Source organism: Pavona decussata, unplaced genomic scaffold (assembly GCF_977016875.1).
Source record: "Pavona decussata unplaced genomic scaffold, jaPavDecu1.1 SCAFFOLD_244, whole genome shotgun sequence".
In the NCBI taxonomy this organism is placed as follows: Eukaryota; Metazoa; Cnidaria; class Anthozoa; order Scleractinia; family Agariciidae; genus Pavona; species Pavona decussata.
In genome coordinates, this window is record NW_028145649.1 from 1,399,061 (window position 1) to 1,413,774 (window position 14,714).

The window sequence follows — 14,714 nt, forward strand, 5'->3', positions numbered from 1 at the left end:
GACTATTCAGCTGGTATTTTCAAAAGACCAACAACAGCTCGGATATTCGAGGAATAACATTTCGTTCCCTAAAAGTTTTCGCGATTAAACCTTGAGCTAAAAACTCTTAGCAAGTCAGATTGTGTTGGCGTTCACAAATTTGCCTTTAAAATGGCAATAAAACGACCTAAGAAAACTGAGAGGACAGCATTTACAGTATTTTTCTTGAATGCTCTTCGCAGGTGCGCAGTGTCAACCTCGTTCCCAGGAGGAGACATTATGGGAACGAGGTTGGTTAGGTGTCCCTAAGCTATTTATTTACACTGAAATTGTTAATATGAAATGAAAACAATAAAACGCGGAGCTAAGATTTCTACTTTGATTATAACAGATAAAGAGATGTGTATCGTTAATAAAACCGTTTTAAAGTGAGAGTTAGAGTTGAAACTGCTCAGTTGTTTTGTGAAAATTATTATGGATTAAAATTAAAACACAGTCAGAGAAAAATACCGTGGGAAATTTGCCTTCATCAAATCCCGATCTTCTCAAACTATCTTTCCTTGTAGGTATGTCGAATAAGACCTCCGATCATCATTTACACAAAAATGGTGGATGGAAAGTCAGGAGATCTAGACATAGAGAACCATATTCTAGAGCTTTTTAATGCCAAAGAAGTTGGGGACAGAGGGAGGGAGGGATGTGCCTCTTTTGAACTGGGTACTGCTTATTACCATCGAGGTGATTTTAAACAGGCCATTGAGTATGGCACGCAAACGCTTAGTATTGCAAAAGAAATGAGAGATAAAGTTTAGGAGAAAAAAGCCTGTTGGCTTTTAGGCGATGCTTGTTACAGTCTGGGTGATCTTGAGCAAGCCATAGAGCACTTTACTAAATATCTTAGTATTGCACAAGAACTGGCGGAAAGACCTGCAGAGGATATAGCCTGTTGCGGCATCGGCAGCGCTTATGAAGAACTTCGAAAACAGTTAACAAGACATAGAGTTCTACAAACTGCGTCTTAGTATTGCCAAAGAAGTAGGAGACAGGGATAGCGAGACATGTGCATGTGGACAACTGGGCGATGTTTATTTTAGTCTGAGTAATTTTGAACAAGCCATAGAGTACCACACTAAACTTCTCAGCATTGCCAAAGAACAGGGGGACAGAACTCCTGAGAGAGAAGCCTGTTGCAAACTCGGCAGAGCTTATGATCACAGGACGAAATGTCAAGAATCCGCAAACTGAAACGTTGCGGAAACACGTGAAAACGTTACGGAAACATAACGGCTAACACGTGTTTCCGGTAGCGGATACATGTCGTTTATTCATGTTTCCGTCGCTGCGGTTACAGCGGAACCGGACCACTTTTTTGTATGTTTCCGTCAGGTTTCCTTTGAAGGAAACACATGTTTCCGTTAGCGTATTTTCGTGATAGCACTTGCGGAAACACGAAGTAACGCTACGGAAACGAGTTTTTCTTTATGTTTCCGCCAACGTAATTGAACCCTATATATTCGCGCCACAACGCGATTCCGCATCGGAAACCTCAAATTTCAAGGTGATTCTTCCGTTTTCGCTTCTCCAGAAGGTCTGTTTAATTTGTGGTTGTTGTTTGTTTGTTTTTTTTTTGTCTTCCAGGTTCTTTTTATATCACATCGCTTTGTGATCAGCACCTAGTGCAATCGTTTCCTGGTGGATGTTCTTTCTAAATCTAGGGAACTGCGCGTTGCTTCTCTTTGTGCGATCTTATGTTTTATTTGCATTGGAAAAATTGCTGTGAAAAAATAGGAAGTTCGGCGGGACTACTGATGGTCTACACTAAATCAAAACACAGTATTCCACTAGAAGTCTACTGATTTATTGTCAATAATAGCCACGTTGGCAGTACACATAAAATGATCTAACTTATCGATTTTAATACACGAAGTAAAAAGAGAAAAAAAAGTCATAGCAACATGAATTTTTCCTATCGACTGGATCTGAAAGAAGCTTTTTGAAATACAACTAAAGAAAGGTTCAGCTAATGTCAATCACTACGAACTGCCCAGCGAGGGCCATCATTTGGACAGGGACGAGTTGACACTTCGTCACCCCGGCTAACATGCGCAGTGGTGCGTCGTTGCCTCTCGCTCAGACCTTTGAGGTACTCCTCATCCAGTCTAGCTTTAATGTTCCTGAGCTTACTCCTTTCCCACTGTAGCTTTTTTATTTTCCTTGGCTTTGGGCCATTTATTCTCGCCTCTGTTTCTTCTTCGCTGTTCTCTGAAGACATGTAAGACAATGCTTGAGGAGAAGAAAGAATCTCCCGCGCCTTTGCTTTGTCAGCGTCCGAAAGGATCGTCGTCGACCTTTCTAGGGTTGAGAGGCGTCTAGAAAGTTTCTAAATGAATAACCAAAAAAAGAGAAAAATCATTAGGAACGTGTTTCGTGATGGCCTTTGGACAAAAATGCCGCCATCCATGTATAAATAAATGATAAAACCATAAGTTGATAAATAAAAATCTGCTGATGGCTATGCAAGTAAAATGTTCAGTTAATAGGGGGTTATAATTAGACAAACTGATGTTGGAATTTATCGACTGAGGTAATGAAGAAAAACAGAAAAAGGATTTTAAGAAAAAAATTGGAGGGATGTACATGTAGCTGTGCCAGAAAGAGTCCAGTAGTGTTTTGAACTTTCCATACATTTGTCTGTATAGCGAACCAGCCGTGAGCTGCTACTAAAAAAAATTGTTCGCGGGAAAAAAATACAGGGAAATGTAGGGAAAGTTAAAAACACGACTGGACGCTTTCCGGCACGCTACATCCCTCCAATTTTTTCTTAAAATCCTTTTCCTAATGCCAAAAGTTTCCAATTCGTGAATTTTTTAGAAGCGATGTTTAATGAAAATTATTTGACATCGGATTTCCATACAAACACTGTTATTTCAAGCCTGTTTGCCTACTCGTCAAAATGGCGTCGAAAACCGTGATAAGGCCTATTTCACTCGACATAGCACTACACTCTGTTTTAAAAACTATTTCCGTCTAGATCCATTTGTTGACTGAGAGAGGCTTGATTGCAGATAGAATAAATGTATAATCGCCAAAAATCAAATGACAAAAAAAAAAAAAAAAAAAAAAAAAAAAAAAAATGGTAGAGTAGGGGTTAAAGAGAGCTGAGACTGCTTGACACCGAAGAGCAGCCTGGAGTAATCGCTTATAACTTTTAGTTATAAACTTACCCTTTTCAAACGATTGTTTTGCTTTGCTTGCATCCGATGTTCCTCGTATTTAGAATTTGTTCGCCTAGTATTGTCGTCCCTTGTTGACCGCCAGTGTTGCTGAACAGCACCTAAAATGATATGGTATGTTAAAAATCGATAACACGAAATGATTGATCGAAATTAGAAGCGAACTATCATTGAACGATTGCGAAACGATCATATGCAGTAACGTGAACTTCAAAATTTCTACATGCTATGAAAGACGCCCTCACTTTTTCATTTAAAATGCCTTGGAAATAAACTTTGATAAAGTTTTACAATCTGTCAATGGGTAAGAGTTGTAAATTGTTTGGCTCTGTCGGCCTTGAAATCTCGTCAGAATTCAAAATAATCTCAACGGCTCTTCTTTGATGGTCGTCTACCGAACTCAAGTTTTCAGCCTCTTTTGAAGTCTCCGCCGGGGTATTGCTTTTTTTTCATGTTCCAACAGTGACAAGCTGCTAATTTGTGCTAACAATGCCATGTAATGTGAATAAAAGAAAAAGATTACCAAAGACAAAATTCTTGACTGATCTTCAAACTTAATTATTCTCTTAACTAATGCCATATACTCTGATCTCAATTCTGGGGCTTCAAGGGTAAAAAGATAAATGCATACGAAAATCTCAGGGAACTTACCCTTGATTACTGACTTCTCCCACTTTTTCTTGCCATAAACTGACCGGACTTCGCTCAGAATTTTCTTGGACATGCGCTGATTTTCTGGACTGTCGAAACTACAATTGATAAAAACAAAACAACATTTTTGATGGAATTCGAGAATTATCAAACTAATTCCTTAAAACTAGGCAATAAATAACAAATATTCTAGCAAACGTTACATGATTGATGCGCACTTTTTCCCGCCCTTTCGCAGACTTGTTTATTCACATTTTCACCTGCTCGTTTTGATAATACTTTGATTGACCATATATGTTACTTGGACATTCTTAAGGAGCATACTCGGCATTCGCCCATAATCCGACTGGAAAACTTCCCACCATCAACATTCACTAGAACACTTACTAAGCTGTGATGATCACGGCTCTGTAAAAAAAAAATGAGCTATTGTATACCTTCAGTATCAAGATCGGTCAGACACTGTTATTTATTTTTTTTTTACCTGGTGTTAAAATCAAACGCAATCACATTTTCCTGATCCTCTTCTTGTTGTCGATTTTGTTCCAGTTCCTTGTAGACTTTCCTAACGGCATTCTTGTATTTTTCCAAGAACAAAAACAAAATCAAAAGAAAGAACGTTAAAATCCACAACCTACAGTAACTACAGTATAGATAATTTCACGTACAATACATCGGTGGACTTTATAAGGCACCAAACTGTTCAGTGGAGGGTAAATCGCCAAACAAAACTTTAACACTCAGCACCGCACTACTGATACACAGGGCCAACAAGAACGCTTGTTCGCTCAGAAATTCCTATTACATGTACCCGAGCTCGCACTGATGAGACCCGCCAACTTTTATCATTTGCAATTTCTTTGAGTAAACATTTCAGTGCAGGATGCTTCACCTATAAGTTTTTGAGTAATAAATCTACACGTGCAGAGCCAGTTTCCCGGTTGTTCGAAGCCGATTAACGCTAATTCTCGATTAAGAGTTGACCGAGGTTTCCAGCTCGCTCGCTTAGAAGTTTCTTTTAAAAAAGCTAAGAAAAGTCTTTGTCAAAACTGAGGGACAAAAATCATTTGGCAAAACTTTATTCATTGGTAATTAAACAAACTGGAAGCAAAGTTCGCATTAACCCTAGATTAGCTTAATTGGACTTTGAACAACTGGGCCCTTGAAATTTTAAAATAGTATTGCTTTCGGACGTTGTAACTTGTTATGTCGCGTGTATGTCATTAAAATCAACCATGCATGGAAATGCACGCGCTTAGCGCGTTTTAAATGTGGAAAAAAAAGAGATAATTTGTCCTCGTGAAATAACCTTGGATTGTAAATTTCCAGTTAAGGACATTTCCATAAGGTCAAATTATCTCTTGTTATCAGTTATTTCTCTGTCACATTTCTTTAAAAGTAAACTCCAGGCATATACGTTTTGATATGCATCAATTAGTTTTCTCACCTCTGAGTAACAAATAAACACACAAACGAAGAGCGAACGATTGTTGACTGTTTGTTGCCCCCGAGCTATTCTTCCGCGGAGTATAATTTTCAAAGAAGTGCTTGTTTGATTTTTTGTAAGCACCTAAAACTAAGACGTCAGTTGGCCGGTCAACTAATCTAAGCGCACTTTAGCAATGTCACTCTAGTGTTATCAGTGTGTTAAATAAACGATCATTCGTCTCTCGAATATTTTCCATCAATCGTTGGTTTAGAATTTAAGAAACAGTTACTTACCGAACACTCGGGATCGCTCTCTTTAGATCGCTGGAAGAGTTTTCTCTTCGCTGATGTTTTAAGATTTGCCACCTCGTTCCTCAGCTGCTGGTTTTCCTTGCGAATTTCCGAAACTTCGGCCAGAAGTTTTCTCACAAGATCATCTGGTGCAGCTCTTGGGGTTTCCTGGTCGAGTATTCTGATCTCCTGATTTTCAGCATTCGGTAATATCGACGCCATAACACTTGCTTGATGACGAGGGCAATTAGTGGAAATAAAAAAGTCTAGAAGAAGATCTGCGAGAATGAAGATCGATTTACGATTTCGATGCAAAGAGGAAGACAGGCACAAGACAGCGTCCCTTTGCAAACAAAGCTCAAATTTCCCGCTTCTTCTCGAGAACACGCTGCTTTACTTGTTGTCAATAGCAACAAAGCACTGTGAGCCCGCAATAACATGCGCAGTGTGACATTTGTGCATATCAGCGCAGAAAAAAAAATCACAACTGTTTCTCGGTTCATGTCCGCCGGTTGTCGCTGTATTTTTGGCGTTTTTTTCAGATCGTGTTGTCTTGATCTCTAGTAAGCTGGGTTTACGGACAGAAGAAATGAAGAGGAAAAGTTTGCATGGCGATTCAAATCGTAAGAAGAGGCGTCAAAGGTGTAGGCAACGTTGTGGTCATTGTCAACAGTTTCTGAGCAACTCACAATTTCATGAACATCGGAGACTCTATTTTAATTCAAGCTTAAACCAGTGGAAAACAGTAGAACATATGAGAAAATCATCTGTGCCTGAAGATGTTCCAGGATCCAGCTCAAGTGAAAGCGAAGGTGAGCTCATAATGTCAAATTCTTGGATATTACACACATCGATAATTTCCGGGATGAATATGAGACATGTAGGTCGGTAGAAATCGATGGTAATCATTTGACAAATATATCGGACATCGATAAGATCGAAGCTGTGACATTTTGTGATCATCCAATTTGACCGATTTTGGGTGTTAGTGTTCCAATTTATTAAAAGCTCCAATATTTATCAACATCAAATTTCTCCTTGAAATATCAATGCTTTTCAACCTCTGACGACATGAGAACTACAATAGTATGTGCTACATCCTGCTTACTACTATCATGTCAGCTTCCAATCATGCTTATAAACCACTTTCTTTTAGTACAAGATTGACTACAGTGTAGAACTATGAAAACCCAGTAATCTTTTTTGCACAAATAGAAGCCAAAAACTAATGATCCAGTTTGGTTATTAGCCCAGGGGGGGTACTCGGGTATAAACGTGACGGGGAGGGGGGGGGGGGGGTCTGACGGAGCCTAATATTTTGCACCCCCAAAAAAATACATGGACCTTATATTGTGCACCCAAAAAAATACAAGACTGCCAACAATGAAAGTTATTGTGTTCGCAAAGATACCGATGATTGGGCCAATGATAAGCTTGTGTAATAGATGAGTCATGGAGAGAAGTAAATGACGTCTCAGTTTACAGAGTGTCGTTCTCTTCATTCCCATTGGTGTTTACCGGTGGCCCCCAGGCCCCATGCCGCTTAGAAAATATGCGGCTTCCTGGAAATTCGGCACTCTGGCTACGTGCAGATTATTCGAGTCATGCTTTTAGATCTTGCAGGAACTTTGGCTTGAATTGCATAAGAACTATTAGCCTGGCGGAAATTCGAGCCCAAAAAATACACGCAGATTTTTCAGACCCAAAAAAATACACGGTTTAATCTTCAGCCCAAAAAAATACTGGAGTTGAAAATTTTAGACCCAAAAAAATACGTCGGACCCCCCGTCACGTTTATACCCGAGTATCTCCCCTGGGGTTATTAGTACCTAATATATTTCTTTAATGCCTATTCATGTGCACAGTAATCATCAATAAGCTTACTTATACTGAGTTCTAACTTAAATATTAAACTAGAAAAGCGGCACATGGGTAAACCACAGTGTAAGTTCCTATGCTGTACGAGAATGATTCTGGACCTGACGATCTTTAATCTTCTATGGAACTGACGTGTGAATGTGGCTAATTTCAATTAGATAACATAAAAAATCGAAAATGGCCAGCAGTTCAAAAGAAAATGGTTGTGGCTTCTTTTATTTCTTTTATGCCAATTCAGATCTACTTCTTATAAGGTTGTAGTTATAACCTACATTTAAGCTTTATGATTTTGTGTGATACATGTAGTGACAAAAATGATTTAATTTAAATGTAGATGAAAATGTGGATTCATCCTCTAAGCCAGCTGTACAGGACGTTCCTGCAAGTGATTCAGGTTTGTGTTTATTTGCAACCTGATATGGATGTATTGAAGAGAAAGAGATTTTTGCAGTGAAACTTGAACAAGCTGCAAAAGCTGTAAAAGGAACACAGGAATCATTTTGATGGCTTAATTTAGATGTTCAGGGCATCTGACAGGGCATGGGAAAAAATTTGAAATTGTGCAGGAATGGGGGGACAAATTGTGCGGTAGGAAAATAAAGTTGATTTTGCAGGACATTGTGTGGGATTATGCAATGTTTTGACCAGCAAAAAATGTTCTTGTTAACCCATAAGGATGATAACTTCGTTTCAATCAGTGATAAACTAAAACATGCTTCATATTGGTCATCCAACCACAAATCACTGCAAAGCTTTGTATGAACATTTCACTGAATAGTTTCGCGTTGTCTTATTGCGGTTTTTTTTTAGGGTTAGGGGAACTGACTGAATGTAATTACTACTAAGAAAAATTATGGCTTTGAGGTAAATGGGTATAAAATGTAAGATTTAAAAGTTAAAAAATGTTCCTTTCCTTGTGCATAATAGGCACACCCCTGAATTATAATCAATGCAAGTTAATAATTAACTAAAATACATTTAGCTTAGCTTAATATGGTGATTCTGTGGCCACATATCTCCACTGGCCAAATCCCCACAAACAGATACCACTGCCATGGTTCAGTTCCACATGTGGCCTTAAACCAAATTGATAAAGGAATTTTTGGGACCTGCCTTTTTCAGTGCATATGGCGACTTCAAACCCTGCACATCTTGCACAAGATCTTGGTTTAATACAATCTCATTGTTGCAGCAAAAAAAAAAACAACTTGGGGGGGAATTAAAGTGCCTCTCCCACTCATTTCTAGTACATGGTGATCTGCTGACTCCCTCGCGGATGGTACGATAATGTTTGGAACTTTTACCAAAATAATTTGTGCAATAAATGGTAAATTTAACAAGGAGCCGGAAATCATCATTAGGCAATGTTGGTTTCCTCTAATAGTGTGAGCAAGTTGCAAGTTTTCACTTTCCAACAAACAAAATATCCACTCATAATCTTAGCACGAAGTGTATACATGTATGTGTTGACTTTGAGGTGACATTTAGTCCAAAATACTGTCACTATTTACTCATTTGTCAACAACTTTTGCATATACTATATATACTTAAGTTTAAGTTTCAAATTCGAATGGTTTTGAATTATATTTAGATGTTGAGACAAGTCTTTGAAATTGTGCTAAGATTATAGTTAATTAGTTAATAATTATTATTAACTTGCATTGATTGACAGACAATCAATCAAATAATCTGAGACTCCTGCACATAACTCATGAAGGATGTCCTTATGCTCATGTGGAACCACAATAGGATTAAATAAATTTTACAAGCTTGAAGAAGACCCTTCTTTACCCATTTTAGCCTGTGAACAGGCTCTCAAGTTTGATAAAGGGCAAAAAGAAAAGCGCAGTATGGGCTGTTCATAGGCCACCTTTTTTTAGTGTAATTGTGGAATTTTTCGTAAAAAAGCAGGGGGGTCGTCTAACTCCCCCCAAAACATTCCAAATATCATACCACTTTGGCTTTTGAAGTTATTAGATGGGCCTTTCAATCTGGCCAAGTTTTATTAAAATTGATGAGATGGCATGTATCACCACTGCCTTGTCCTCTCATGGACACGGTGGTTAGTCCAATAGTTTGCTTTAATAATTTCTCTTATGATATAACACGTCAAAACAAACTTTTTGACTGGAATGCATCAAAGAAAAGCAAAACGAAAAAAATTTAGGAAAAAAAAATTAAAGAAAGTCATGGAGTTTGATTTCTGGCTAGCCACTGTGTTTGCAAACAAGTTTCCTTGTACCTATTTTAACATTCAATATTGGCCACCATACATGTAGGGTACTTTTACAGACAAACATGATGAACATTTTTGTTTTCTTACACATCTTAGATGCTTGGAGTGGATCTGAATCTTACAGTGCTGATCATCAGGTACAAGTTCTATATGTTCTTGGCTGTATTATCTCTTGAGTCAGATTGTTTTGTATCATGATGTACAATGTGCATATTGATTATTGCCAATCAATATGATAAACAAGTGTGACACTTTCTAGAATAATACATCATTCTCATTCATTCACCAGGCTTGAAATAATTATACCATCGCATTTTTTTCATATACCACACATTCAACATTCAAATCCTAGCAGTTGGCAGGATATTTGTCCCATAAACCTAGTTTAATGGCCTTTGCTCCCACAAGTCTCCTGTAGCTCAGTGGTAGAGAATCCGAACTAGTAATCGGGAGGTCTTTCACTGTTGTAGGTTTGACTCCTAACAGGAGCACTCAGATTTCTATTTTCCTAGTACGCCTGTGTCACTTTCTAGAATAATACATCATTCTCATTCATTCACCAGGCTTGAAATATACCATGACATTTATTTCTGCATATAAAAAAATATTGTACTCATTGCCTACTCATCAATCTCTATGATCTAGTCATTTGCATTATTTTATGATTACTCACCAGGAAGTCATTTCCTATTATCCAGCAGTTTCTGATCTCATGTTAAAATATTTTTGAGAAATACCAATGATTCTAGTGAGTGAAAATTATACCTTAAAGTCATGATTACCCAATAACATTTCACAGGAACATAAACAATTGATAGGAACTTATTACAAAACATGGCTTATTTTTTTGCTTATAGCTTTAATTTTCATTATTTTTTTCTCAGTCACAGGGACCAGTTGACTCCAGTGAGAGTTCTGAGAATGAAACTAGCTGTTCTGAAGATGAGGGTACAGATTATTTGGACTCAGAACCAAGTGATGTAGAGGATTTGCTGCAGCCAGAAGAAGTGGAATTGCCCCAGCCTTCTCCACATTGTACAAATCAGCAGCGTATGCAAGTAATTTTGACCTGGCTGGTATATTTTATTTTAGTCTGGCAGTACAAGAACTACGTGAGTGACAATGCAATTGAACAGCTGTTGAAATTTGTCCAGCAATTATTATTTTGCATTGGTCAACTGGTTAAAGACCACACAGATTTGTGTTTAGTTCTTGCAACCAATCTACCAACAAGTCTCTACTCTGCAAGACGGTTTCTGAAAATTGATCGTGACAATTTTCTACAATATGTAGTTTGCCCAAAGTGCACTAAACTGTACCAGATGGATGAGATTGTTGTCAATGATGGACGTCGAAATTTTGCGAAAACCTGTGACAATGTGCCCTTTCCTCGAGCAAGGCGACCAAAAACTTGTGGTGCACAGCTGGCCCAAAAGGTTTTGAGAAATGGGAACACCAAATTTTATGCTGTCAAGACTTACTGTTATAAGAGCATCATTGATTCCCTGGAGACTTTACTTAAGCGTCCTGGACTAGAAGAGCAGTGTGAAAAGTGGAAAACAAGAAAAATAGATGATGACAGGTATGCTGATGTTTATGATGGGAAAGTGTGGAAACAGTTTGGTAACTGGAAAGGCAACAAACCTTTTCTTAACCTTCCTCGATCGTTGGGTCTAATGATGAATGTGGACTGGTTTAAACCTTTTAAACATCGAAATGACTTTTCTGTGGGGGTCATTTACATGGTATTGATTAATCTACCAAGAAGTATCCGGTTTAAGAAAGAAAATGTTATCCTGGTTGGCATCATTCCTGCCCTCAAACATGAGCCAAAATCTCTAAACCACTTTCTTGAGCCTGCTGTTGATGAACTGAATGCATTGTGGAAAGGAGTCAAGGTGAACACCTATAAAAGTCCATCTACCGCAGTAGAAATTCAGGCAGCAGTTTTGTGCTTTGCATCAGATATTCCAGCAGCACGGAAATTGTGTGGATTCCTCGGGCATAGTGCAAGGCGAGGCTGCTCTCATTGCAACAAGGAATTTCCAGGTGGCTTTGGAGAGCAGAAGAACTATGGTGGTTTCGATGACCGGGATGAATGGCCAAAGAGATCTTCTGAGCAACACCGAAGAGATGCCTACCGAGTGAAGAACTGTCGGTCCGAGAATGCTGCTGAGAAACTCGCAAGTCAGCTAGGAGTCAGATACACTGTTTTGTTTGAACTGCCATATTATACCAGTATTGAGATGTGCGTGATTGACCCGATGCATAACTTGTTTCTTGGAACAGCAAAGAGGGTCTTTTCCAAATGGATTGAGGAGGACATAATCACAAAAGCAGGTTTGGTGAAACTTCAAGAAAGGATAGAGGAAATTTCTTCATTATCAGATATTGGAAGACTTCCTGGAAACATTAAGTCAAATTATGGTGGGTACACTGCTGCTCAATGGAAAAATTTTGTCCTTCTCTTCTCAATGTATGCTCTGAAGGATGTACTCCCTGATCAACATCTGCATTACTGGCAATCATTTGTTTTAGCTTGCCGTCTTCTCTGCAAGCCCTGTATTACAAAAACAGACTTGATGGTTTCAGACTGCAAACTGATGCATTTCCTCAAAGAATATGAGAAGATTCATGGTGAATTAGCTATAACACCAAATATGCACCTTCACCTGCACCTTAAAGAGTGTGTGGAGAACTATGGTAGTATTTATGGATTTTGGCTTTTTAGCTTTGAACGATACAATGGTATTTTGGGCTCTTACCACACAAACAATAAGACTGTAGAAATACAAATCATGCGTAAGTTTATGACTTCTGGAATTCTGGCCAATATGCAATATAATCTCCCAGAAGATTACAGCAATTGTTTTCTCTTTAGTTGCAAAGCACAAATTGACTCCAAAGGGATTTTTGGAGAAACTGTTGTAAACTCGCAGCTTATGATGGCCTCTTCTGGTCCCTTACATGGAAAAGAATCCGTATGGACGGACTTCACATCTATTCGTTTTGAAAGCTCTTACAAACTGGGAAGTCTTGACCAAGGTGAACTGAATACTTTGCGTTCTGTGTACATCACCATGTATCCAACAGTGACGGAAGCATCATTGGCCTTGGCTACCCTTTACAAGAAATACAAGTCCTTGGCAGTGTGTGGCGAAAGGTATGGTTCTACAGCCAGTTCTAGACTTTGTCCCTATGCTCGCATTATTGCATTATGGTGTGGTGATAATGGAGTCATTAACCCTGGAATTATGCGAGCTGGAATTATTCGTTATTTTATGGTTCACAGTGTTGAAATCAAGGGAAAGCAGGCCATCCATACTTTTGCAGTTGTGAACTGGTTAAAGTCCTCAGAACAAGACCTTGGCTTTGGAAATCCTCTCTCTGTTTGGCTTCCAAGCAACATTGAGCATGGTGGACCAGCTGTTTTTCTGCCTGTTCAAAGAATTCACTCCAAGTTTTTATTTGTTGATAAGCTGTTTTCTGGACAGAGATATTTAATTTGTTCTCCTATTTGTAGGAGAATATTACTTTGAGTTAGTTAGGGGGTATGAGTTTAGGAAAGCAATGGAACCTCCTACAGGGACTTATTTTTTCAAGCCATACACTGTTCATGTAGCTTCTGTTCTCATGTACCACTTGCAGTTGATTTAGTTAGTACTTACGTGTAATAGAAATTTAGTCAGGGCACATGTGGTTTCTTGAAATAGGTTGCTGCTTGTGGGGTTCCATTGTGTTTATTTATTTGTTTGTTTATAAAACTTATTCATATTTGCATAGGTGCAAGTGCATCAATGATTTACATTACCAATGATATTTCAACATTCAATCAGTTATTACCCGTGCATTTTGCTGTTTGAACTTGTCCATTAGTGTACATTTTGGCGTGAGAGGTCACAATAATTGTCCAACTATCACAAGCTTTAGATAAGTTGCATTTAGAATATTTTGAAATGTTACGAGAGGTTTTTTCAAAAATACTCCACCGAAACCATGGAGTTATCTACTTAAAGTACATGTACAAGGTCACAATGCTGACTGTTGATTTATTTACCTGGATGATTAGCTTCTTTACAACATGGGCTTTTGATTTTGCAAACAAACTTACACATTTGTAAAGTTTAAGCTCCTTCCAAATTCTTCTAAATAACAGAAAATTTATCATTTTTACATGAACTGCATTATGTTTGGCAAAATGGCTACCATTTTAATGTTTACAATAAGCATAGACCAGTCATACCTAATGGCTAGACCTAAAAAAGAAAATTGACGAGTTGTGAAGCATTGTTCCAGCTTTTGAAATAAAAGAAATGACGAGTTATACACCAGAGAAAATTAAAAAAAAAACAGCTAAGCAAATTGTATTGTATGCCTTTACATAGTTGTTGTCAGTTTGCTGAAATAAATTCTTAAAAAAGGTTTATGTTTATGTCATTCATTTTTTAATGTTAATATCAATGAGAGCCAATCATTTGGGTTCAGTTGACAACCAGTACAATTTTGCCCAACTTAATCAATCAAATGTCCCAACCACATCAAGTGGCTCAATTAATAAAATGACCAGTCCAGCTAAAGATAATTTCAACTTCAATGACGTCATGGTCAGATCAAATGAGCCAACTTGATTTAATGACCCAACAACAACATAAAATGGCTCAAATGTGTTAATATTGTTTCCTAACAAAATCCATTGGCCCAACTGGACCTGTAGCTCCAACCTGACCTGACCCTGACCCTGCCTCGTCAAATGATCATGATTAATTTCGAACCAATTATATGGTCAGAGGCCTACAAAACCATTGCAACTCTGCGGTTGAAATGACACTGAAACACGCACCAGCTTGAGCAACGTTAGGTTTGAGTAAAATTTAAGGCGAGCTTTAAAAGAAAAGAAAACCGTTGACAGAAACGGAAATCTAACAACATAAATGTAACGGAAACATGATGCAACGTTTCCGTTCAGGAAACGTGACGGAAACGTGACACATACGGAACAAATTGGTTCTGTGGGTTTC

At 38.2% G+C, this 14,714-nt stretch overlaps 3 protein-coding genes across 4 annotated transcripts in view; 2 read left to right on the forward strand and 1 right to left on the reverse strand.

The window, feature by feature from the left end:
- LOC146457335 (uncharacterized) overlaps positions 1–14,714 on the forward strand; it is a 36,676-nt gene that overhangs the window by 17,358 nt on the left and 4,604 nt on the right. The gene's annotated exons all lie outside the window — the stretch shown is intronic.
- Positions 1,991–5,872, reverse strand: LOC146457336 (uncharacterized). Its single transcript, XM_085092021.1, has 5 exons — positions 5,586–5,872; positions 4,348–4,439; positions 3,864–3,961; positions 3,204–3,313; positions 1,991–2,359 (listed from the first exon to the last, which is right to left on the reverse strand). Exons 1-5 carry the CDS (start codon positions 5,802–5,804, stop codon positions 2,006–2,008), a joined length of 873 nt encoding a protein of 290 aa, XP_084948147.1. The 5' UTR covers positions 5,805–5,872; the 3' UTR covers positions 1,991–2,005.
- On the forward strand, positions 5,924–14,118 carry LOC146457337 (uncharacterized). Of its 2 annotated transcripts, none has more exons than XM_085092019.1 (4): positions 5,924–6,394; positions 7,795–7,854; positions 9,793–9,833; positions 10,581–14,118. In XM_085092019.1, the coding sequence occupies exons 1-4, from the start codon at positions 6,172–6,174 to the stop codon at positions 13,233–13,235; spliced, it is 2,979 nt and encodes a 992-aa protein (XP_084948145.1). In that variant the 5' UTR covers positions 5,924–6,171; the 3' UTR covers positions 13,236–14,118. The 2 variants fall into 2 exon arrangements, with proteins under 2 accessions (XP_084948145.1, XP_084948146.1); XM_085092020.1 differs by having other exon boundaries at positions 10,587–14,118.

Excerpts from the sequence above, each read along its gene's own strand:
- LOC146457336 (XM_085092021.1), bottom strand. The coding sequence starts at position 5,804 with ATGGCGTCGATATTACCGAATGCTGAAAATCAGGAGATCAGAATACTC. Across the intron at positions 4,440-5,585 it reads AGAGCGATCCCGAGTGTTCG|AATGCCGTTAGGAAAGTCTA; the intron begins GTAAGTAACTGT and ends GAAAAATACAAG. Across the intron at positions 3,962-4,347 it reads GCGTTTGATTTTAACACCAG|TTTCGACAGTCCAGAAAATC; the intron begins GTAAAAAAAAAA and ends TATCAATTGTAG.
- LOC146457337 (XM_085092019.1), top strand. The coding sequence starts at position 6,172 with ATGAAGAGGAAAAGTTTGCATGGCGATTCAAATCGTAAGAAGAGGCGT. Across the intron at positions 7,855-9,792 it reads CGTTCCTGCAAGTGATTCAG|ATGCTTGGAGTGGATCTGAA; the intron begins GTTTGTGTTTAT and ends TACACATCTTAG. Across the intron at positions 9,834-10,580 it reads CTTACAGTGCTGATCATCAG|TCACAGGGACCAGTTGACTC; the intron begins GTACAAGTTCTA and ends TTTTTTTCTCAG.